Source organism: Thalassophryne amazonica, chromosome 8 (genome assembly GCF_902500255.1).
Source record: "Thalassophryne amazonica chromosome 8, fThaAma1.1, whole genome shotgun sequence".
Classification (NCBI taxonomy): Eukaryota; Metazoa; Chordata; class Actinopteri; order Batrachoidiformes; family Batrachoididae; genus Thalassophryne; species Thalassophryne amazonica.
Genome location: NC_047110.1, coordinates 96,935,528 through 96,960,206, shown reverse-complemented (window position 1 = coordinate 96,960,206; position 24,679 = coordinate 96,935,528). Strand labels below are relative to the sequence as shown.

At 38.4% G+C, this 24,679-nt stretch overlaps 3 protein-coding genes across 4 annotated transcripts in view; 1 reads left to right on the top strand and 2 right to left on the bottom strand.

The window, feature by feature from the left end:
- Window positions 1–4,243, bottom strand: part of si:dkey-246g23.2 (solute carrier family 66 member 2) — a 128,229-nt gene extending 123,986 nt beyond the window's left edge. The window contains exon 1 of one of the 2 annotated variants that reach the window (XM_034177030.1): window positions 4,149–4,243. The gene's annotated coding sequence lies outside the window, so the exon portion shown is untranslated. Of the gene's footprint in view, window positions 1–4,043 lie in introns of both variants that reach the window. The other variant, XM_034177029.1, reaches the window with a different exon arrangement.
- Window positions 4,244–6,656: 2,413 nt separating this feature from the next.
- Window positions 6,657–13,323, top strand: hsbp1b (heat shock factor binding protein 1b). Its single transcript, XM_034177031.1, has 4 exons — window positions 6,657–6,841; window positions 8,764–8,830; window positions 9,057–9,183; window positions 13,159–13,323. Exons 1-3 carry the CDS (start codon window positions 6,797–6,799, stop codon window positions 9,176–9,178), a joined length of 234 nt encoding a protein of 77 aa, XP_034032922.1. The 5' UTR covers window positions 6,657–6,796; the 3' UTR covers window positions 9,179–9,183; window positions 13,159–13,323.
- Window positions 13,324–16,464: 3,141 nt separating this feature from the next.
- The window catches only part of zgc:173742 (DNA topoisomerase I, mitochondrial), a 78,791-nt gene continuing 70,576 nt past the window's right edge, over window positions 16,465–24,679 (bottom strand). The window contains exons 15-19 of the mRNA XM_034177027.1: window positions 23,819–23,933; window positions 18,828–18,955; window positions 18,538–18,638; window positions 17,987–18,136; window positions 16,465–16,809 (exon numbers count right to left, since the gene is read on the bottom strand). Of these exons, the coding sequence (XP_034032918.1) occupies window positions 16,707–16,809; window positions 17,987–18,136; window positions 18,538–18,638; window positions 18,828–18,955; window positions 23,819–23,933 (597 nt within the window). The 3' untranslated portion in view covers window positions 16,465–16,706. The remainder of the gene's footprint in view (window positions 16,810–17,986; window positions 18,137–18,537; window positions 18,639–18,827; window positions 18,956–23,818; window positions 23,934–24,679) is intronic.

Genomic DNA, 24,679 nt, shown 5'->3' with positions numbered 1-24,679 from the left:
CAAGATACGTTCAACAGTTTTGCCACATAAAGATACCCAGGTCTTCACCCAAAAACTTACTGACCAATATCTATGGGGACACCATGTGAGAAAGTTCAGAACTTTCACACACTGGAAGAAATACAGAGGCAGATGTTAATGATTAGCAGACATAAGTCAGGACATCGCACTAAAAAGTCAAAACTATGTCATGTACAGAGAAACTGGTGCACTGGAGAAGCTGTAAAAGCTAACAGACAGTCAGGCAGACAAGTATTTAGGGCACCATTGAGATGACCGACAGTATGAGGAGGTGTTGGTATTTTAGCTCAGGAGGTGAAATTGAACACTTCTACCCTCTACAGGACTGGCTTGCTCCTCTCATTTCTGTACATATCATCAAACTGCTCTTCATTGCAAACTACAGCACAACCCTTCAGGTTCTCTAATCATTAACATGGTGTAGTGCAGACATTCTTACCAGAAAGAAAAAAAACAAACATTATTTACCAAAGACTAGCTCTCCCTTGAGCAACTTTTATTTGAAATGTCAGTTATTACAACTGTGCATTACTGTAGCAAATGAAGGAGTGCTGTTTTTGTCCGTCCATTGCAAGCCGGTGTCGCAGACTGAACAGTCCCCCCCTAAAAATCGGTCCGCCCTGCCTTCACTGCGCATGCGTCATTAGCCGCGGTTCACTGATTATCACCTCATTTCTGCTTAAAACTGCACTCCAGTTATCATCTATCTCAGCGACACATAGCTGAAGCTTTTGTACAACAATCATTTCCACATAAATTCAGCATTATTTCATCATAAAAGACAGAGGAAGCGATCAGAGCATCACAGTTACACGAACTGCTAGCTGGTGCGTTCACTGCACATCCGTCATTTCAAAGTGTCATCAAGTATCGCCTCGTTTGTGATTAAAACAGCTTTGTTTCAGCTTAAAACTGAATTTAAAGTGATTTAAGAGGTTTTACCTTGTCATCTGATGGTTAATAATCTCATTAATCCATTTGATGGCTTTGGTTGAAGAGACTGTCTCAGAGCAACGAAATAACGCATGCGCAGTGGAGGCAGGGCGGGCCAATTTTTAAGGGCGGACTGTTCGGTCTGTGACATCGGAACCCATGGGTGTTAGAGCTTATAATACATTTACTGCTGATTCTCACAACAGTAATCTTATATTCATGGACAACACTAGACCAACACAAGACTTGATTACTCCCACTTGGAAAAACATATTTTCAAGATGTCCATGAACAAAATCACACAACAAGTTCTGATACTTGGTTTAATGTTGAGAGTCAGCTAAGGACAAAATGATTAGATTTTTGGACCAATTGTGGTATAGTTGGAATAGCCATTGAGAGATTAAAGTTATTTCATTTTCATTTATTTATACAGCACCAAATCACAACACGCTGCCTCAAGGCACTTCACACAAGTAAGGTCTAACCTTACCAACAAATAAACATACACCTGTGCTTAATATTAAACACTAACATGAAGTCACAAATCATTTTTCAAATGGCTACATGAGCTTTTACCCTTTGATGACCTTGAAATGTGAACCTCAAAGTCATAACTGTTTAACTCAAACCCATCTAGAATGCCTATTTAAAGGAACTGTTTAAAGACACACATGCCCCATGCTTGTTCCTATTGTCTTTTGTTTCATAAATATCTGTCTGTGAATGTCAGATGACAAGTCACACAGTAGAGCTTACAGATTTGTCCAGGCACCACAAAGTACAGAGCTGTGACAAACTCACTAGTTTACTGAAGCTAATGTTTTACGAAAGGTCATGGCACTGTGATTGCTATTAATATTTCTACACCACGATGTTACAGCTGCATTTGAATGCTGAAACACTGAGCTGAATGTCCACTGGATGTCAAAACTGGAGTGTGGAAACAAACAGGGTCTGTTTACCCATCAGACATCTGTTTGCAGAACTCTGCAAAAGTTGCAAGCGCCCCAGTTTGGTTGTGTAAATGTGCTTGTTTAAAGGCAGTTTTTTCCTCAGTAAAAAGTCAAATTTTAAACTTCCAGATATTAGTAAAAAAAATGTACTGATAATTTTCTTTATGTAGGAAAGAAAATGAAAGACTCTTTCAACTTAAACAAAACTGTGCATGATTCAAAAAAGACCACACACACACACACACACACACACACACACACACACACACACACACACACACACACACACACACACACACACACACACACACACACACACACACACACACACAAATAATTAATAAATAATGAATTGATCAATATGATGTTCTTGTAAAACCACAACACTCACTCACTCAACTGCTTAAGGGTCACGGTGGGCTGAAGCCTATCCTAGCAGTCATAGGGCGTGAGGTGGAGTACACATTGGAGAGGACGGCAGTCTGTCACAGGGCCACATACAGACAAACACATTCACACCTGCCTATGAACAATTTTTAAAGTTTCCAATCCACCTAACCTGCATGTTTTTGGATGTGGGAGGAAGCCGGAGCACCTGGGGGGAACCCACGCAAACACGAGGAGAACATGCAATCTCCACACAGAAAGACCACGGGTGGGAATTGATCCCAAGACCTTCTTGCTGTGTGCTACCCAAAACCATAGCATGGATCACTAAAAATAATAATGTGTATGTGTATGTGTGTGTGTGTCAGGAAGGCAATCACAAACTTGTGGCAAATCCCAATGCAGATCTGCTGTGGGTCTGCTGTGGCTATCCTGAGCAAATGGGAGCAGCCAAAAGGCAACAACAACAAAGTTAAAGGGTAGATATGTAACTGTCTATGGACACACACATTCTTGTGTTGAGATGTAATATTAATCAAACCAGTCTCACGTTTTTTTTTCATGCTCCCATCACAAAATGAGTCAAATTTTCATGACTTTTTTTAAACTCACTATTACTAACCCTACCCCTACTCCCAACCCTAACCATAACCACTCTGACCCCCCCGTTTCACTTTTAATTTTGTGCAGCCATCATGGAATGAATTAAAATGAATTTATGATGCCGTGACGAAAATGTGGTGCTTTTGTCACAATATCACGAACCAATAGATTAATGTATCACAGCTGAATCACGACTTAATTGCCATGAGACCAGGTCTTCCTTCATTTAGCAGCTATAATTGTTACATATTAGAGGTGGGCGGATCGATCCTAATATCGATAATATCGATACCAACGCTGGTATTGATATTGAACGATCCTTGTGTAAAAAGAACGATACTCAAGCTTTTTTTCTCTCCGGCACGCACTGACTGCTGAGCACGCAGATTCATCACAGTCTACTCTCTGTCTGTAAGAGCAGCACTGCACTGTGTCACACAACACGGAGCAGCGCACCCTTGTATTGTGGTCTGTCAGCCCTCTACCTCAGGAGATTTTGTGTTGAGTGATATTTTTTTAAACAAAAATGTTGATTGTGATAATAAAGTATTTTGTTGTCACGTACAATGTTTGGCGAAATTCTATCCTAGGTCTTTTGGATCTATGAAGCTTAAATATGAAAAAGTATCGGTATCGATATCAGCAATATTGGGCCTGTATTTACTTGGTATCGGATCAATACCAAAATGTGCGGTTTCGCCCATCTCTAGCACGTACATGTAAAATACCCAATGAATAATAAAAAAAAAAATCTAAATAGTTTAAACTATGTGTTGTCCAAAAATAAATGTTTTATATAAAGCATATCTATATGTTACTAACACAAATATTTAATAGATTTCTAAGTGTTTTTTTCCTTTGTTTTTTTTTTAAAATTTTATTCTTCCTTTTCAAAGTGTAGCACTTCTTACAGAGAGCGTCCTGTGTTACGCAACCTTACTCATAACTTTAAAGGGTTGGGCTGCTAACATGTCTCAACTCACATCAGTGTTGTAGTATAGCAATAACAGCAATGTACATTGTAACAACACACAAAAACTCTCTATTTCCACGTATGCTTAGCTTTACAAACTGATATTTATAATAATAATAATAACAACAATGCAGACTGTCGATTTAACAGCTTGGCTTTTCAAACTTCACCTGAGAAAATGTTTTTGTTGAGTCACCGTTTCAGACTTCTACAGCTCTCTCTGTGACAGCAGGGGAACAGCGCGGAAATAAATGAACTTTTAAACACGTTCTTACCAGCAGTCTACTTCCTCCGCAGCGAACAGCGGCAGATTCATCGCCGCGCTCGCGCTCGAACGCGTCACTAATTTATCTCCCGGCACCAACTTCTCCATCACACCTCTCTCCTACACGAGCATGCGAAGCACATTACCGCGCGCGCACAACACAAAGAAAACCACGTGACCACTGGAAGCTTTGCGTCACAGAAAAACCCAGATCCTTGCTAAAGTCCGTTTTTATGTTGGACATAATGTGCAAAATCACTACTTAACTGCCTTTTGCATTTAAATGTAGTCAACACCAGTTTCTGCATTTTTTTTAAATTCTATGCATGCAGAATGTTAGATACAAGCAACATTTATGTGTAAAACCGCTTATTTTATACTGCTGTGACATGAGGCACGGAAATCCATAAGGGGACACTTGATGTCTCTGTTTAACACGCCCACTGTTTCCTTTTTAGGTAAATGTTAAACCTTATTTATTTTCTTTGGTTTCTTATTAGTTTCATTGTCGGTCTGAATTGTATTTGCTGTTTTAATTTTTATTTCTACTTGACATTTTATATTAACTGTTTTTATCTGTTTTATGATAAGCAATGTGTACATTTTCTGTGTAAAGTGCTATATAAATAAATGTATTATTATTATCTATATATTAAAAGCCAATTGGCCTCTTTGTATGTATGCTCGTGTGTCTAACTTCGATCATGGAGAAACTGGGGAGAGCTGACATTTGCCATTTGGTATGCTTATGTATTTTTGGTCAAGGATGAGCTCAGTGAAAACGGAAAGTTGATAGGACTAATATTTTTGGAGAAATTAGGGATATGAGCTAACAACAGTAAACAATGGACATTGATATGATCTGAGCAAAGGAAATATCTCAACCTTGCCAACATAAACTAAATGAGCCAAATAATAAATATAATTATTCACAAAACTTTCTCATTTTAATTTCCTGCACTTTCAGTTAAAATTATTATAGAAACTTTGCATCATTTATTACCACCCTTGAAAAATGTCAGGTACCTATTTTATAAACACTACCCAATCTAGAGCCTGTGGATCCCCCACGGATCATTCATTCATTCATTCATCTTCTATCACTTAGTCCAATTAAAGGTCGCAGGGAGCCGGAGCCTATCCCAGCAGTCATAGGGCGTGAGGCGGGGTACACCCAGGACAGGACGCCAGTCTGTCGGAGGGCCACAAACAGACAAACAAACACAGACACACCCACACGCACACCTACGGACAATTTAAAGATTCCAATCCACCTAACCCGCATGTCTTTGGATGTGGGAGGAAACCGGAGCACCCGGAGGAAACCCACGCAAACACAGGGAGAACATGCAAACTCCACACAGAAAGGCCACGGGAATTGAACCCACGACCTTCTTGCTGTGAGGCAACAGTGCTAACCACTAATCCACCGTGCCTCCCAATAATAATAATAATTACTATTATTATTATTATTATTTTAAAGCAGCACACACAGAAATGGGCATTTTCTTGGCATTTGTTACATGTCTGTGGGTATGTTTTTGTAAACAAACTGGGATTAAAGCAGTGACTATTTATATTATCTCATGAATGTATCAAAGTTATTAAAAGTAAGAGTGCATTCAATGGAGTTTGACACTACGATGTGAGTTTTATTTTATTTAGAACAATAACAAGAAATGAGCTATTACATTGTGCTTATATCCAGTGAAATATTCTGAATGAAGTGGCCCGATGTGCTACTATATTGGTGCACGTAAGTGATGTCAGCTATTTAGTTTTTGGTACTTTGGATGTTTTATTTAATCACTTGATACCAACTGCATTAGTAATTACTTATTTTTCAATATTTATAACAGGGAAATGAAATGTGATGTATTTTATTTCAATTTACTTGATTTGTGTGCTTTATAGAATATTAAAATGTATGTTGTTAAGCCAGTTGATCAGTTGCTGTTATGCATTCTCATTACTTTCTATTTCCATTGTACTGTAAGAAACATATGGTTGAGTATTTCTCATCTTGAAGATTTTGCATGCATCAACTGGACACGTTTATCTGATGTTTCTTTTCACTTGATGCTAATAATATACTGCAAACAACAAATACTTAAGTTACAATTTAAAGGCAAAATAACAACATAAGCAAAAATTTATGTTTTACGTTCTGTATTTTTAGAGGTAACATTTTGCCAATCACACACATATTACTTTCATACTACTAGTAAAATTAACTTGTTACCATACAAAACAATTATTGCGTGTAAGATTCCACAATTTTTGGATTCCTAATTACAAATTTTGTTATTGTCCCCTATTGCCTCATGAAAATACAGAACCTCGTGTCTAAAGTCGGTCTCACCTCTTCTGCTGCCCATGGAGTGTTTAATTACACCATTTATTATATACAAATGTTTACCTTTCTGCTTCCAATAGCCGAAATAATTTGTTAAATGTGTCTCTTCAAGCAATTTTGTGACGAACTCAATATCCCATATGTCTTTGCACTGTCGGTCATTCTCGCGAGACTCATTGTCCGGTGGGCGTTGCAAAGCGAGTGACTCGTACCGATTTCAAAGTTGTTAGTCTGATAACAGTACTCACAATACCGCAAGTTTAAATTTGTGTGTACACCCTGGTAACTTTTTAGACTTCACAATGGCTGAGACGGATCCCAAGTCGGTGCAGGACCTGACAAATGTGGTGAGTCGTGATAGCATAGTTGCTTGCTAGCTACAGGAGCGGGTTAGCTTAGTGCTAACCCGCTCCTGCTAACGATGTTATGTTAACGTTGTGATTAGCAAAATATTGCAAACGTATATGTCGGTAGTTGGTACTGTGTTTTAAATGTGTGTCTTCGAAAACAACGTTTCATATACCGGTTCACTGTTTAATGTAATGTTTAGTTGGTGTTGTGAATATTTTTTTTTCACGTCACCAGTTACATAATCACACTTTACACTATGAGTGACGTTATTTCTGCAGTTGTCAACACACTTTTTCTTGTTTATAACAATTGAAATAATTATCGATTTTTTTTGCATTTTTATCTACATAAGAACATGACAGTTCAAGTTAACCTGGGAAACTGAGTGCTTTAAGGAGATGTTTGCAAACCACTTTTTTGTTTTCCCCTTAATTAAATCCTAAAATTGTCTTTGTGTTATCTTGTGTCAAGCTGACCAGAAATAGTGGTGAATCAAAATGTCAAATATGAAAACTGGAGCATGTGAAATGAAGTGACAGTTGGCCTGGGGCATAAAAAGTCCCCTTTTGCTGAATGATTAGTCACAGAACAATGCAGTAAAGAATCAGCTCCCATGGTTACTGAGCTTTCATGTTGTTGTCAGGGAAACCACTCCATACTTCTGTCATGACTGCCCAGCTGCTGCATGAAAGCACAGTCTGCAGGCATGCTGCAGAAAAGACAGTACTACTAGTTATCAGTGATAAATACAGGAGTGTTCAAATCACGACACATTCCTCTCAGGTTTCCTCACTCTAAAAAATCTGAATATTTTATGCCACAATACACAAACTGAATTGAGGGCATGTGCACCATGAAAAACCGTTATGTCCGTTACACTGATTATGAATATGTCATTGAGGTTACACAAAAGTCAATGTAAAAACTTCAATCATAATTTTCAGGATGTGAAAACTCTCTCTCCTCAAGTCAGTTGTGAAACATTTCAACTTGCATTATTCCATCAAGTCTTTTTGTTAAAAAGATGCAACAGTATAACTTCAAATGTTTTGCAGTTGGCTTGAGTTGGCTAGTTTCCACATTAAGAACATTAAGATTTTACATCTGTGTTTGTGTAATCTCATTAAAAAAAAATTTGATCATGACAGCTGTCATTTACTGCTTGTGGCAGTAAATTGAATATTGTTGGGTTGTGGACAAAAAAAGGACATTTGAAGGTATCATCTTGGTCTCTGGAAAAGACTTAACATTTGACTGACTTTTGTTGGACCTAACAACTAATCGATTAATAGATAATTGATTGATTAGTGGTATTTGATGATGAAGATAATTGTTAGTTGCAGCCCAAATGACAGTATTCTTGACTCTGATGACAAAACTGTTTATCACACAAAGACCAAAAACTATTTTATTTCATAAAATGTTATTGTACACTAAAATACAGATATCAGTGTGTCCTTTTCTTGAGGTGGAGCCATACACCAAAGTAGATGACAATAGTGTCTCCCAGAGATTTCAGGAGATGTGATTTGATAGGTCAAACAGATCCTGAGTCAGTTTTCCCTTGGTGATGATGTTAATAAAAATGAACAATCACACTGCTTCCAGATCAGGGTGGTGGTTGTTGTTTTGTTTTTTATAAATACACATGCCAACATTATGTAAATGTTAAGAACATTTGTTGTACAACAAGCTAAATTGTAATCATGCAATAATTATCATACAAACACAGCTCAAATCATGTGAAATAACCTGTCAGATTTTTATTTTTGCAATCCTTTGTTCTGTAAATGCTCTTGAATACTTGCCTGTTTGCCATTTTGTCTCTGAAACAAAGGTCTCTGTCGCTCCTCCTTCTGGAAACAACTTTCAGTAATGATTTATTGTTTAATTGATATTTGTGCCATTTGTTTCACAGGTGCAAACACTTCTGCAACAGATGCAAGACAAATTCCAGACTATGTCTGACCAGATCATTGGGAGGAATATCCTAAATATTACTTGAAGTGGCAATGCACTTCATTCATTCCATGCGTTGAGGTTAAAAATTTTAATCTAATGCAGTAGTCGTGTCTGTGATTATTTGTAAATTATACACCATGTTTTTTAAAGTACCCTTTGCATTTTCTGTCCATGATCAGAATTTAATTTGCCAAATTTAACTTTTTGAGACCTTGTGTTAATAAGTATTTGCCTTAACTACTCCTCCAATTGATGAGATGAGCACACGCATTGATGATCTGGAGAAGAACATTGCTGATCTGATGACCCAGGCTGGTGTTGAAGAAATTGAGGCAACACCTGAGAAAGCTAAAGAGGGTCAAGGCTCATAATGAAGGTACAAAAGTGGCAAGCCAGCATGGCTGAATGATTACTTGTTTAATCAGGGATTGATGGGAAATAGGGTCTTTTTTTAAGATGTGAAATTTATTTGTCAGAAGACACATGTGAAACTGAAGCCCAGATATGATACTTTTTTCTTGTTCCTGTTCTGTTTTCATCATAAAGCTTTAAAACTGGTAATGCAGCAGATTTCACGATGAAGTTTTTCTGATCACACAGACAAAATTCTGTAACTCCTTCAAAGTTCTGAGTATTTTGGTGGCTTTCCTCATTTGTGTCCTTGCATGGGTACTCAGTTTAGAAGAATGGTCTACTCCAGACAGGTGTACCATGCTGTTAGTATTGTTTAATGATGTAAATAAAGTCCACTTCATATTCATTGACTGGGTCACAGGGGACAATAATTCATATATTTTAAATTATTCTAGTTTATCCACATATTTGTTGCTTCTGGAAATGGGAAGAGGGACAAGTGGTGGAGATGGAAATGGAGGGTGGAGAGGTATTGGGATCAGATCGGAAGTGAAAAAAATATGGATTGGTGCATCCCTAGTAGAGAGCAGACTTTGAGTCTAGCTTGGAAAGGTGGAGATGCGCTCTGGAGAGAAGGGGAATGTAAGTCTGTAGGAACAAGACTGAGTACATGTGCGTGATTGAGAGAGAGCCCAGTGGAATAGTGCAGTTACAAGGAGTAATTAAGTGGTGAAAGTAGATGAATTTAAATACTTGGGATCAACTGTCCAAAGTAATGGAGAGTGTGGTAGAGAGGTGAAGAAGAGAGTGCAGGCAGGGTGGAGAAAGGTGACAGGAGTGATTTGTGACCGAAGAATATCAGCAAGAGTGAAGGGGAACGTTTACAAGACAGTGAGACCAGCTATGATGTATGGCTTAGAGATGGTAACACTAACAAAAAGACAGGAGGCAGAGCTGGAAGAATTGAAGATGTTGAGATTGTCTTTGGGAGTGACGAGAATAGACAGGATTAGGAATGAACATATCAGAGGGACAGCTCAGGTGGGATGGTTTGGAGACAAAGTCAGAGAGGTGAGATTGAGATGGTTTGGACATGTACAGAGGATGGACCCAGTGTATATAGGGAGAAGGATGGTGAGGATGGAGCCACCAGGCAGTAGGAGAAGAGGGAGGCCAAAGAGGTGGTTTATGGATGTGGTGAGGGAGGACATGCAGGTGGTTGGTGTGACAGAGGAAGATACAAAGGACAGGGTGAGATGGAAATGATTGATCTGCTGTGGCGACCCCTAAACCAAAAGAAGGTGATATGTTTTAGGTCAAGGATGAACGCCGCCAAAACGGAATGTTGATAGGACTAATATTTTTTGGGAAACTACGGATATTAGCTAACAACACTGAACAATTATAGATAGAAACTTTGCTTAAGTTATTCCCACCCTTGAAAAATATCAGATACCTATTTAAAAAAAAAACACAACCCAATCTAGAACCGTGTGTGTGTACACACACACACACACACACACACGAGTATAGTGGGGACAATAAGTATTTGATCCACTGTCGATTTTGCAAGTTTTCCCACCGCTGCAGTGTGCAAACTTTGTCAAGAACTACAGGAATCATCTGACCTCCGTAAAGGTTTCAGTACGAAATGTTAAGGTTCTGTTTTTCTATTGTATCAAATACATATTTCATGCAATAAAATGTAAACATTATTTAAAAATCTTTTTTTAGCTCCTGTCTCTCACAGTTGAAGTGTACCTACGATAAAAATTATAGACCTTTCCATTCTTTATAGGTGGGAAAACTTGCAAAATAAAAATCAACAGTGGACAAATACTTATTTTCCCCTGTGTGTGTGTGTGTGTGTGTGTGTGTGTGTGTGTGTGTGTGTGTGTGTGTGTGTGTGTGTGTGTGTGTGTGTGTGTGTGTGTGTGTGTGTGTGTGTGTGTGTGTGTGTGTGTGTGTGTGTGTGTGTGTGTGTGTGTGTGTGAGGCGTGTCCAGTGACTTCTCAGTGGCTGGAAGTCCTTAATGGTTAATGATAGTTTTGTGAAACCCTTTCAGTTAAAGTTACGAGTATACACTTCTATCACATAGATTCCTTTAGACTTCATTGTGGAAGCATACAGACGCAAAATTACTGTAGTTCTCACTGTCCATATACTTAAGGCTCCATTTGTACTTCCAACTCTTGTGCACAATAATTTGTCAGGACATACAGTAGTGTTCAGAATAATAGTAGTGCTGTGACTAAAAAGATTAATGCAGATTGAGTATATTTTTTGTTACATGGGAAAAGTAGATTCAGTAGATTCTCACAAATCCAACAAGACCAAGCATTCATCGTATACACACTCTTAAGGCTATGAAATTGGGCTATTAGAAAAAAAAAAAAAGCAGAAAAGGGGGTGTTCACAATAATAATAGTGTGGCATTCGGTCAGTGAGTTCGTCAGTTTTGTGGAACAAGCAGGTGTGAATCAGGTGTCCCCTATTTAAGGATGAAGCCAGCACCTGTTGAACATGCTTTTTTTTGAAAGCCTGAGGAAAATGGGATGTTCAAGACGTTGTTCAGAACACCGTAGTTTGATTAAAAAGTTGATTGGAGAGGGGAGAACTTATATGCAGGTGCAAAAAATTATAGGCTGTTCATCTACAATGATCTCCAATGCTTTAAAATGGACAACAAAAGAGACGCGTGGAAGAAAATGGAAAACAACCATCAAAATGGATAGAAGAATAACCAGAATGGCAAAGGCTCACCCATTGATCAGCTCCAGGATGATCAAAGACAGTCTGGAGTTACCTGTAAGTGCTGTGACAGTTAGAAGCCGCCTGTGTGAAGCTAATTTATTTGCAAGAATCCCCCGCAAAGTCCCTCTGTTAAATAAAAGTCGTGCAGAAGAGGTTATAATTTGCCAAAGAACACATCAGTAAGTCCCTTCGGCTGCTCCCTTGTTTGCACCCGGGGTCGCCACAGCAAATCCAAGGTGGATCTGCATGTTGAATTGGCACAAGTTTTACGCCGGATGCCCTTCCTGATGCAACTCCACATTACATGGAGCAATGTGGCAGGGGTGGGATTTGAACCCGGAACCTTCTGAACTGAAACCAAGCGCATTAACCACTTGACCACCACCCCTGCGCCAAAGAACACATCAACTGGCCTAAAAAGAAGTGGAGGAATATTTTGTGGACAGAGTAAAATTGTTCTTTTTGGGTCCAAGGGCCGCAGACAGTTTGTGAGACGACCCCCAAACTCTGAATTCAAGCCACAGTTCACAGTGCAGACAGTGAAGCATGGTGGTGCAAGCATCATGATATGGGCATGTTTCTCCTACTATGGTGTTGGGGCTATATATCGCATACCAGGTATCATGGATCAGTTTGGATATGTTAAAATACTTGAGGTCATGTTGGCTTATGCTGAAGAGGACATGCCCTTGAAATGGGTGTTCAACAAGACAGTGACCCCAGGCACACTAGTAAACGAGCAAAATCTTGGTTCCAAACCAACAAAATTAATGCCTCGTAGATGTGAAGAAATCATGAAAAACTGTGGTTATACAACTAAATACTAGTTTAGTGATTCACAGGATTGCTAAAAAGCAGTTTGAACATAATAGTTTTGAGTTTATAGCATCAACAGCAGATGCTACTATTATTGTGAACACCCCCTTTCTACTTTTTTTTACTAATAGCCCAATTTCATAGCCTTAAGAGTGTGCACATCATGAATGCTTGGTCTTGTTGGATTTGTGAGAATCTACTGGTAACTGTTTCCCATGTAACGATAATAAATATACTCAAAACTTGGATTAATCTTTTTAGTCACATAGCACTACTATTATTCTGAACACTACTGTAGTTGTTTCATGCATTTTGCTAGTTACAGTAACTGATTATCCAGAAATAAGGGTTTTCTCGGGTCAACTCCCATTTATACAATGTAACTTATGGTTTTGCGTGAATTTCTCACACTATTCTTTCTCCACAGGTTCTTACGTGAGGTGTGAAGTTGGTCGGCAGCAGAAGTTCCCATTCAGAAAATGACTTGTATTGATTTGGTGTGTAGTTGTGTGAAATGCTTTTTTTTTTTTAAATTTATATATATCCTGAATGTTGTGCTAAATGGTTCCAGTTAAGTAATGAACAGTTCTTTTTAAGAGATACTGGTATGACAGATTAACCTGTTCACTTTCAGGAATGGAGGTTACAGATTTTGACTCGCATCGATTATGCGGGTGCAGTCTTAAAGCAGTTTAAATTCCAATAGGTTGTGGTGAGTGGGAATAATTTTGGCCTCGGCATTTATGCCGAGAAGTAAAACCCATAGAATAAAATGGCCAGTCGAACTTTGGTCTTTGCCACCATTAAGAATACACACAGCAGTGTCGTATTCACAATTTATTCCCTGTAGTGGGCTGTATTCTGAATCTGGCTGTTCTTATAGATCTATTTAATGCAATGTTTGCCATGTATGACTTAATAAATATCTGGCCAGGTGCTGAGTGAACTTTATTTAAACTAACTCTAAGGTGCTCACGCTCAATTAAACTGTTTGTTTTTCAAGCCAAGTTGAATTTTGTAACATAATACACAAACGTGGAACTTGGGAACATTTCTGTTTGGAGTGTTTTGTCTGTTTTAGTGGGAATACTGTAAATGTTTCATTCAACTGATTAACTGATCAGATTTAGAAGGGACCACATATAGTACTGTGTTTTAGGCACTGTAGAATTGATAAAAAAAAAAAAAAAATACAACTTTTGTCCAGCCTCTCTTCAACAGAGCCAAATTTGAGATGTTTAAATATTCCAATTCTAAAAAAAGAATGGCATGTATTCTTTCCATTTTATTAAAGAAATTTAAAGTTACAAACCTCATTTCCATTTTTTTTTTTAAGTTTTGTTAAATACGGTCTGATCCAGAAGAACACAACTTTCCTTTGAACTGCCATAAATTATTCTTGATGGGAAGGCCTCAGGCCACAAAGTGTACAAATTACATCCATATAATTACACGATATGATGCAACACCTCTGTTGGTCGGGATAGGCTAAAATACCTAGAGCATCATGGGAACTGTCTTATCAGAAATCCAGAAATGGATGATCCACCATTACTGTGTTCAGGAAAGTTAAACGGTACAAAATTTCAAAATAAGAGCATGACTCATATGCCTAATAGAAATTTAATAATTTGGAGAAAGCGTGTTAATTGACCAACACAAAGACAGTTGCAGCTGAGCTCAACCTCAAATGCAATGCAATTATGCAATGATTGACAAGCAATTTCATCATGAGCCATTAAACCCTTGTGGCATTATTCTGTATAGTGTCATTAAAACTTGTCTGAGGTCTTTGTTAGACCTTGTGTACCACCAAGTTTCACCTTGACACACAAAGTCATTCAGACATTGTGTACATATTTTCAGACCTAATCCCCTGGTGGCCACAACAGGACTCTACGCAGCCAATATTAATCTTGTCTGGCGTCTTAGTGACGATGGACGGATGCGCACCAACTCAAGCTTTAGACCTTCTCTACCTAAGTAGTGTATTTTATCAGATTTCTACATGCATAGTACAGTTGTTTTCAAAATGTTTAAAAAGTGAGTAAAGCTCAAAATCTATCATAATTCACCAAATATCTGTTTGTTCGATCCTCCATCATGCCAAAACGGCTCATCTGATCACTGACATTTGTTTGTGGTTTTCTTTCTGTCATCTCTGTAGACTCGGTACCACTTTTCTTCTATGAAGTTTTATGGCAGTTGGCAGACATATTACCTGCGCAGACAGCAATATGTGCAGATAGCAAATATCTGCACATGTGCAAAAATGGTGGGTGTGGACCAAAATCAGGTTTACAGGCAGATTATTTTTCTCCATAAATTGAAACCCACCCTATCCTTTCCACACACAGAAAGGATAAACTCAGTACAGAACCTTTACCTTTTTTGCACATGCATAGATGCAAAATCTTGTATGGGGGTCATCTCTGTACGCGACACCGCACCTGTGGTCATTTAAAAATCTTTGAAGAACCATCAAAGACAAAGAGGAGACTTAACATTGTGTAGCCGGAGGTTCTGTGATAGGAGAGTGGATTGTGGTTGTGGTGATACTGATGTAGAAATGGCTGCATGATGTATTAGTTATATATCGCTGCATAAACATCAATGACCAGTGTGATTGTGAAATGGCAAAACTCTTCGATTATAGCAGGTGAAATGATTGGAATTTCATTCCAGGCTAACATTTAATCATTCAAAATCTTCAATCTTCTTCAAAATCTTCCTTAGAAGAGCTTTTATTTCAGTATGCATTGGGAATGCTGCATATTCTATTCCAAATCAAAACATTAAGAACAATTTATCAAATTTTTTACTTTACAGAAAGTAAAGAAAAAAAGAATATTAGGCTGTTTAAGGACAACAGCAAAAAATGTACAACAAATGTACTGGCTGCTTGGAGTGCGGTTTTCTCTGAAAATTGAGGAAAATGGGTCATTCCAGACACTTCAGAAGAACAGTGTACTTTGAATAAAAAGTTGACTGGAGGGGTGAAAACAAAGAAGTGCAAAAAATGATAGGCTGCTCAGCTAAAATGATTTCACATGCTTTCCAATGGCAGCAAAACCTAAAAGATGTGTTGGGAAAAACAGAAAACAGCCAATCAAATGGATCAAAGAACCACCAGAATGGGAAAGACTCAGCCAAAGATCAGGTCCAGGGCGATCAAAGAAAGTCTAAAAGTTACCTGTGAGTACTGTAACAATTAGAAGACACCGATGTGAAGCCAAGCTATGGGAAAGAAGCCCCCACAAAGTACCACTTTGGAAAAAACGACGTGCTGAAGAAGTTACATTTTGACAAAGAACACAATGGCTGGCCTAAAGAGAAATGACAACATTTTATGGACTGATGAAAGCAAGATTATTTTTGGGTCTGGGGCTGTAGGCAATTTGTTAGACGACCCTCAAAAACAGAATTCAGGCCACAGTACACTGTGAAGACAGTAGAGTATGGTGGAACAAGCATCATGATAAGAGGATGTTTCTCATACTATGGTGTCAGGCCTATTTATTGCATACAGGGATCATGGGTCAGTTTGAATACATATTACTTGAAAAGGTCATGTTGCCTTATGCCAAAGAGTGCAGTGTTCCCAATGCATTTGTATGTATGGAAATAAAAGCTATTTTAAGGATTTTTATTTATTTATTTTTTAGCTTTACTCGCTCTTAAAAACACACTTATTTTGAACATACCTGAAAATGTTCACATAAAAGCAGCTAACAATATTTTAGACATTTATTACTTCATTGCATGATAGACTTTTATTCACAATGATGCAAATGTTACAACTGAAAATAAATGGACTATTATCTTTGAACCAATGTGTCACGAACACCAAACAGAAACAAAGAGGTAACAAAAAGTGCCACAGACTGTGACACCTGTGAGATCATTATCAGTGAATTCTTCAAGCACATAATTTGAAAAGATTACTGAAACATATTGAAGCTTTTCAAAGTGCATTTAGAACTCAAAGTCAGCCTCTGTCATGTCGATGGCCCATGCAAACTTTTCTCTTTGGCTTTTATTGTAGATTTTATCCACGGGCACCTCCATGTTCTTACACCTGCACAGAAACACAGCAGGTCAAGCAAACGTCCAGCATAAGCTGCTGTTTAACAAGACTCAGCTCTCTGAAAAGCTGTGCTGTCATGTTTTAGTGCATCAGTGGGATAAAGTACTGATGGTTGAGTTGTTCGTAAGAAAATGAGAACATAAACGTCAGGAAGTTGGTAACTGCATATCGTAGGAGGCAGACGGGAGTCAACAAGGGCAGCACGGTGACTTAGTGGTTGGCACTGTTGCCTCACAGCAAGGTGGTAATAGGTTTGATTCCCACCTGTGGCCTTTCTGTGTGTTTACATGTTCTCCCCATGTTTGCGTGGGTTTCCTCCCACATTTAAAGACATGCAGGTTAGGTGAATTGGAAACTTTATAATTTGCCCAGGTCTCCCTTGCAAAAGAGATCTTGATCTCAATGGGACTAACCTGGTTAAATAAAGGTTAAATTAAACAACCTCCCCTCACAAAATGTGTAGCACCTCACAGGTGTGGATACAGATGTCACCACACACACACACACAGAGCAACAGTGAAGCAGTCGAAGCAAAGACGTGTTCTTCATGACTATATAATTCCCGTGCTGGCCTGTAAATCTATCTTGAGCAACGTGACCCAGCCAGTCCTTAACATGCCACTGTTATGTGTCAGTTGCCATGCAGTTATCTTAAAGTAGGCAGATTTCCACTACCTAATAGCAAATTGAAAATAAGCTTAATGGAAATGTGTGTCTTGGGGGGGGGGGGGGGGGGTGGCTTGCTGAAATGTTTTCATGCTCTCATGAGGTGGTTTTTCAGGCAATTCCACAAAGCCTTATTTTTTAAAAAAGTGGACTAGAAAACTTCACTATTATAGGGTTGCATGACATACAAAGAGCATCAAATTACATTCTGATACTCAACACTGTACTTGTGAAAGGAGTAAGCGACAGAGACATTACTGCACTTTTGGATTAAATAAAACCCAACAAAATGGTAATATTTGGTCTGACTTGTTTGTGTAGTTCTATGAAGAAAAGTGAATCATCTCCAAACCATAGAAGTGAAAATGCCGAGCTGAGTCTAAAGTCAAATGGATAATGTGTTCACTTTGGAACAGAGCCTTCTGGGTGCTCGCGTGTTCTCTGTGAGGCAGCGAGTACGTAACTGAATAATCCCTGCAGATACGGGTTAGACTTTGCTTACCACGCCACGGTGATACGTGGGTCCAGGTAGTTAAGTTTGGAGGTTCCCAAAGCAATTTGCTTGTTCTCTTCCCTGTCTGTTGCCTGGACCTCCATCTTCAGCAGCTGCTCCTCACATCGCTTCACCGCAGCTTGTTTACGTTCCACCAACCTGACGGAGAAAATAAAGCTAAGTGTGACAGAATCAGTCGCAGCTTATTTTAAAAATACAACTAAATCGCGTTATGGTTCATCATCAAGGGACCACGTTGAAGTCATAGTGACAATAAATCGGGCTTGGAACAAACTACAACTGCATGTGAACATGCCCGCAGCTGTGACGTTAGTTTGGGAAATGTTCTGATTGTATCACACACACGGAGCAGTGGACCCACAGATGTTCACGTACCGGATACAGCCTTTGGAGGGTCTGGAGCTTTAAAGTAAATGTCATTATTTATCTTGAACTCGCTGTGTTTTTGCGCCAGAAGGCAGGTAAACTTGTGATTTTTATTAACATTTTGTGACCACAGCCGCAGCTCGCTGCTTTTTCTACACTATAAGCTCACTCACGCCTGCAGTTTGGGATCCGAGCTGCCTTTGGACTTTGCTTCCTTCTTGGCCTCTTTCAGTTCTGTCTTGGCCAGAGCCAGCTGCTCCTTCCGAGCATCAATCTGCAAAGCAGAAACCACAGCGCACATTCTCATCACTGATGGGATGCAAAGGACACAAAAACTCAGGTGTGTTTCATTAATTCTCTCTTGGTTTTTTAGTTTTTTTAATGCAATAACTCAAAACATGACAATTAAAAATATGAATAATCTGTCCCAAAAACCAAAATGCTCTCCACTGGTAACTCTTACCTTTTTCTGCAGATTAGCCATAGACTGCTCAAAGGTCTTTGGTGGTGCCCGCTGGTGGTTACAGAGAATTGCAACTGCTCTGTTTGCCCTGTTGTAGGACAGAAGCTTCTCTGCCACGTTGTCAGTTTCTTTGAGAGGGTGACAGAATAATACTTTGAATTAACTAATATGGAGTCACAGGTAAAAATAAATCTTTCAGCCATTTCAGATAGTAAGGGATCTGCTGAATATGAAATGTCTGTATACTACACAGTTCACTCATGACACCATATAGTATGTCACTGCACTGAGGTTTGTGGAAACACCTATAAAACAAATATAGACCCTAAAATTGAAGCACTATTAGAATTACAACTACTGCAATCTCTGTGAAAATCCACTCCAGGCAAAATTCCCCCAAAATAAAAATATTTCAAATACGTATTTTTGTAAAAGAATGAAATACAAAAAAATCTCCCAAATAATATCTATTTTACTGGGTTTCTTTAGTGCGCTATCAAGGCGCTGACATCACACCGAATGCTAGCATTTTTTTTTTCTTTGTAATGCATTGCAGACTTGCTGGAATGGATGTATATTAAAGAAATGAAGTTGACCAGCAAACCATGAAATATCTTTGGGTCATACTGTGCAATGAAATAGAAGTCAAATGAAATAGGATCGTCTTTTTTTTTCATTATCCGTATCATCCCAACATATTCTGATTTGAGGTCACACACACACACTAGAGGTTATCCAATAATGTCAGCCAGTATGAACGTTCCACGAACATATTGGTATTTTGCTGATATGAAACCTTTTATTGTACCAAATAAAGTAGAAAAAAACATTTTGGTTGTTGGAAGTGGTATCACTGAATAATCTGTCCAGCATGTTGACAATGCTGTTAAGTATGGCTGTGACCTCCCTCACCCCATGGCCACATTTGCAACAACAGACAGAGGTAAAACAATCCAACTGCAATTAATTTTCAATCAGAGTGGGCGTCTTACAGCAGACACTATGCCACTATGCTAGGTGTGGCCAAAACAGACAAGAAGTCTGTTTTATGCAATCCGCGTGAAGGGAGTGTGATGTACAGTAGTGTTCAGAATAATAGTAGTGCTATGTGACTAAAAAGATTAATCCAGGTTTTGAGTATATTTCTTATTGTTACATGGGAAACAAGGTACCAGTAGATTCAGTAGATTCTCACAAATCCAACAAGACCAAGTATTCATGATATGCACACTCTTAAGGCTATGAAATTGGGCTATTAGTAAAAAAAAGTAGAAAAGGGGGTGTTCACAATAATAGTAGTGTGGCATTCAGTCAGTGAGTTCGTTAATTTTGTGGAACAAACAGGTGTGAATCAGGTGTCCCCTATGTAAGGATGAAGCCAGCGCCTGTTGAACATGCTTTTCTCTTTGAAAGCCTGAGGAAAATGGGATGTTCAAGACATTGTTCAGAAGAGCAGCGTAGTTTGATTATAAAGTTAATTGGAGAGGGGAAAACTTATACGCAGGTGCAAAAAAATTATAGGCTGTTCATCTACAATGATCTCCAATGCTTTAAAATGGACAAAAAACCAGAGACGCGTGGAAGAACACAGAAAACAACCATCAAAATGGATAGAAGAATAACCAGAATGGCAAAGGCTCACCCACTGATCAGCTCCAGGAAGATCAAAGACAGTCTGGAGTTACCTGTAAGTGCTGTGACAGTTAGAAGACGCCTGTGTGAAGCTAATTTATTTGCAAGAATCCCCCGCAAAGTCCCTCTGTTAAATAAAAGACGTGCAGAAGAGGTTACAATTTGCCAAAGAACACATCAACTGGCCTAAAGAGAAATGGAGGAATATTTTGTGGACTGATGAGAGTAAAATTGTTTTTTTGTTTTTTTTTTTGGTCCAAGGGCCGCAGACAGTTTGTGAGATGACCCCCAAACTCTGAATTCAAGCCACAGTTCACAGTGAAGACAGTGAAGCATGTAGCCCATAGGGCTTAGCTTGAAAGAGGCTTAGAAATGAAGTTTCGTTTGACATATGAGCGAACACCCAGAAAAAAAATTATTCCTAGGTAATTTAGGGGTGCTAAATTCAAAAATGATGTTTTCTTGGTCATAAATGTGCACATTAACCCTTCACGCCCCAAAATGTACAATGTAAGAGCAAAACACTAAAAATTGTTTAATTGTGGGGAAAAATGAGCAAACAACCTGAAAATAGGTATCCTTGGGTATTTTTGGGGTGCTCAATTCAAAAATGATGTTTTCTGGGTCATAAAACTGGATATTAACCCTCCACGAACCAAAACTTGTGCTATAAGAGCAAAATTCTTAAAAATGGGATAAATGTGTGCAACATGAAATTGTGCATGATTTTTCATGAAAATTTTGGAATATCCAATGAAAGTGATATACTCTTTGCTGAAAAAAACATGTTTCACATTAACCCTTTACATGCCTGGAAAGTACATGTGTATGGTGCACGAGAACTTTAAATTCAAACTGAAATGGTGAGAAAAAAATACATTAATGATATTTAAAGTACCAAATCACTCAATTAAACAAATTTGAATATTTCCTTCAAATAAATTTGGTACGTGTATTAACTCTTAAGTATCATGTCTATTAAGTGAATCACACAATACTGATATGCATCATGCCATGCCACTCAATTAATTCATCTATTAATTAGTGCATGCCATGCCATTAATCATGCAGGGTAACCAAAGTGTTTTTAAATAGCTCACCCCTTTCATTTCCTCCTTATCTGTGAACTTCCTCTATTAGACATTAAACACCTTCCTTTTGACTCAGTAAATCCATAATGTAGCACAAATTACTTCAAATATCCTGTGGCTAAAATTCTAACTATATTTATCAACTGTCTCTGTAAGAGTTACTGTCTATAAATCAGAAATATTTAAATTTTTCATGTCTATTCGGCATCACTTTCCCCTGAATCCAGGTCCGAGTCTGAGTCCAACTCATCTTCGTCCTCTTGTGGCTTTTCCCCAGAATTTGAACAGTCTAAGCACCTACACAGTTCTGTGCAAGGTAGGCTATATTTCGACCATGGGGCATTCCACAGAAATATGAAATTTCGTTTGACCCATTACTGAACAAAGATCTGACTCTTGTATCCTCTGATTAATGGTACAAATGTGCCAGGATGCCATTTTTCTGGAAATATTACCTGCACATTAATTAGTAACAGCTGTTTCAAATCTACAGTCTTTGTTTTAATATGACTGTAGTTCTTAACCCTATAACACCAAGTGTATCATTTGTCTGTGCACTACAAGTATATCATTGTATACGATGGGTTTTTTGGGGAGAAAATATCACACTGATGAAGCAGACATCTCAGAAAATCCTGTCTCAAATATGATACACTTGGTGTTATAGGGTTAAGCACTACAGTCATATTAAAACAAAGACTGTAGATTTGAAACAGCTGTTACTAATTAATGTGCAGGTAATATTTCCAGAAAAATGGCATTCTGGCACATTTGTACCATTAATCAGAGGATACAAGAGTCAGATCTGTTCAGTAATGTGTCAAATGAAATTTCATATTTCTGTGGAATGCCCCATGGTCTAATGGTGGTGCAAGCATCATGATATGGGCATGTTTCTCCTTTTATGGTGTTGGGCCTATATATCGCATACCAGGTATCATGGATCAGTTTGGATATGTCAAAATACTTGAAGAGGTCATGTTGCCTTATGCTGAAGAGGACATGCCCTTGAAATGGGTGTTTCAACAAGACAATGACCCCAAGCACATTAGTAAACGGGCAAAATCTTGGTTCCAAACCAACAAAATTAATGCCTCGCAGATGTGAAGGAATCATGAACTAAATACTAGTTTAGTGATTCACGGGATTGCTAAAAAAGCATTTTGAACATAATAGTTTTGAGTTTGTAGCGTCAACAGCAGATGCTACTATTATTGTGAACACCCCCTTTTCTATTTTTTTTTTTTTTTTTTACTAATAGCCCAATTTCATAGCCTTAAGAGTGTGCATATCATGAATGCTTGGTCTTGTTGGATTTGTGAGAATCTACTGAATCTATTGGTACCTTGTTTCCCATGTAACAATATAAAACCTGGATTAATCTTTTAGTCACATAGCACTGCTATTATTCTGAACACTACTGTACACTGGTTGATTATTGCTTAATGTTTATAGTTATTGATAATAAAGTTTGTTTAAACTGTAAAACATCAAGCCTCAATTATATTTCTTTATTATAAGGGCTTGATAATAAAATGTTAGGAATTGCCATTTTTAATGTACATTATATATATCAATCAATCAATCAACTTTTTTCTTGTATAGCGCCAAATCACAACAAACAGTTGCCCCAAGGCGCTCCACATTGCAAGGCAAGGCCATACAATAATTATGAAACACAGTCTACGTCTAAAGCAACATAACCAAGGGATGGTCCAGGGTCACCCGATCCAGCCCTAACTATAAGCCTTAGCGAAAAGGAAAGTTTTAAGCCTAATCTTAAAAGTAGAGAGGGTATCTGTCTCCCTGATCTGAATTGGGAGCTGGTTCCACAGGAGAGGAGCCTGAAAGCTGAAGGCTCTGCCTCCCATTCTACTCTTACAAACCCTAATATATATATATCAACATATTGGTATTGTAAAATTATTTCTTCCCTATTATCTGTATTGCATCAACTCCCACAAGATCCATTATCGCTTGGGGTCCTATATGTTATAAACTTTTGAATTAAGAGAAGTTCATTGTCATTTAAGAGGCTTAAACATTTTTGAAACATGCAAAAAAAAAGAACCAGTGTTAAAAGCAGGTGTGTTTCAGGGATTAGTTGATTCAGAATCGTTGAATTATCCCTGTGCTTCTATTGGGCAACCTAAAAAGTATTGCTTCAGTAAAGCTTGATCATTTCAGCCTTGATGATCCATCAGGATCAGGTGGCAGGTGGATTGCATGTATTGGAGACGGTGTGACAGCACAGTGGGTGTGGCTTACTGTTTGTGAGCACTTTGAGCTGCTGCTGCAGGGTGATGGAGGCGTTGTACGTCCTGAAGACCTTCGCCGTCAGACCTGGCATCAGGGAACTCAGGTGTTTGTTCAGCATGGCCGTCTGTCACAGGTACAGAGAAACAAGGAGCAATGCAGAAACATAAGAGTGGACAGAAACAAATCGACTGTGTACTATATCATGATGCACAAACAACCACTAGGTGGCAGTGTAGCACTGTAATACTGCATGAAAGTGTCACCATAAAACCTGTAAAACAAGTTCTGCCTTCATTATCCTCATCCGCTAAAGCAAGTAGATTAAAAAGATCATAGTACTGCTCTTCCTCCAACATTTATGCCGGTATATTAACAGGTTAGTGGTGTTACGGCGGACAATTAGATCAGCATTAGCTCCCATCAGAGAGCCAGCACTTCCCAAGAACAGCAAATGTGTGAAAGTATCAAGAGTGTAAGAAGACGGCCCCAAGCCAACATGTTTAATACACACACTCCGACATGCCCACGTGGAACACAAAATTTTCCCTCTGTACTCTCCCAGAATGCAGCTGAAATGAAGCAAACAAGATGCATTTGCAATGCTGAGTTTCAGGTTTAATTCAAGGGGTTTAACAAAAAAATAAATAAAAAAGAAAAATGTAATCAACCTCTTAGGAATTACAGACATTTTCATACACAGTCCATGTAATTGGCAAATTAAGTCAAGTATTGAATTGGCATTTGGTAGCTGTTCACTGGAACTCTCAGTATGAGGTCCAAGTAGGTATTGGTGCAAGTCTGGCCACAATTAAACAAATAGAAAAAGGTTTGGGAGTGGCTAAATCAACAATCTGGTAGTTTGATAAGAAG

Excerpts from the sequence above, each read along its gene's own strand:
- hsbp1b (XM_034177031.1), top strand. The coding sequence starts at position 6,797 with ATGGCTGAGACGGATCCCAAGTCGGTGCAGGACCTGACAAATGTG. Across the intron at positions 6,842-8,763 it reads TGCAGGACCTGACAAATGTG|GTGCAAACACTTCTGCAACA; the intron begins GTGAGTCGTGAT and ends TTTGTTTCACAG. Across the intron at positions 8,831-9,056 it reads TGACCAGATCATTGGGAGGA|TTGATGAGATGAGCACACGC; the intron begins ATATCCTAAATA and ends CTACTCCTCCAA.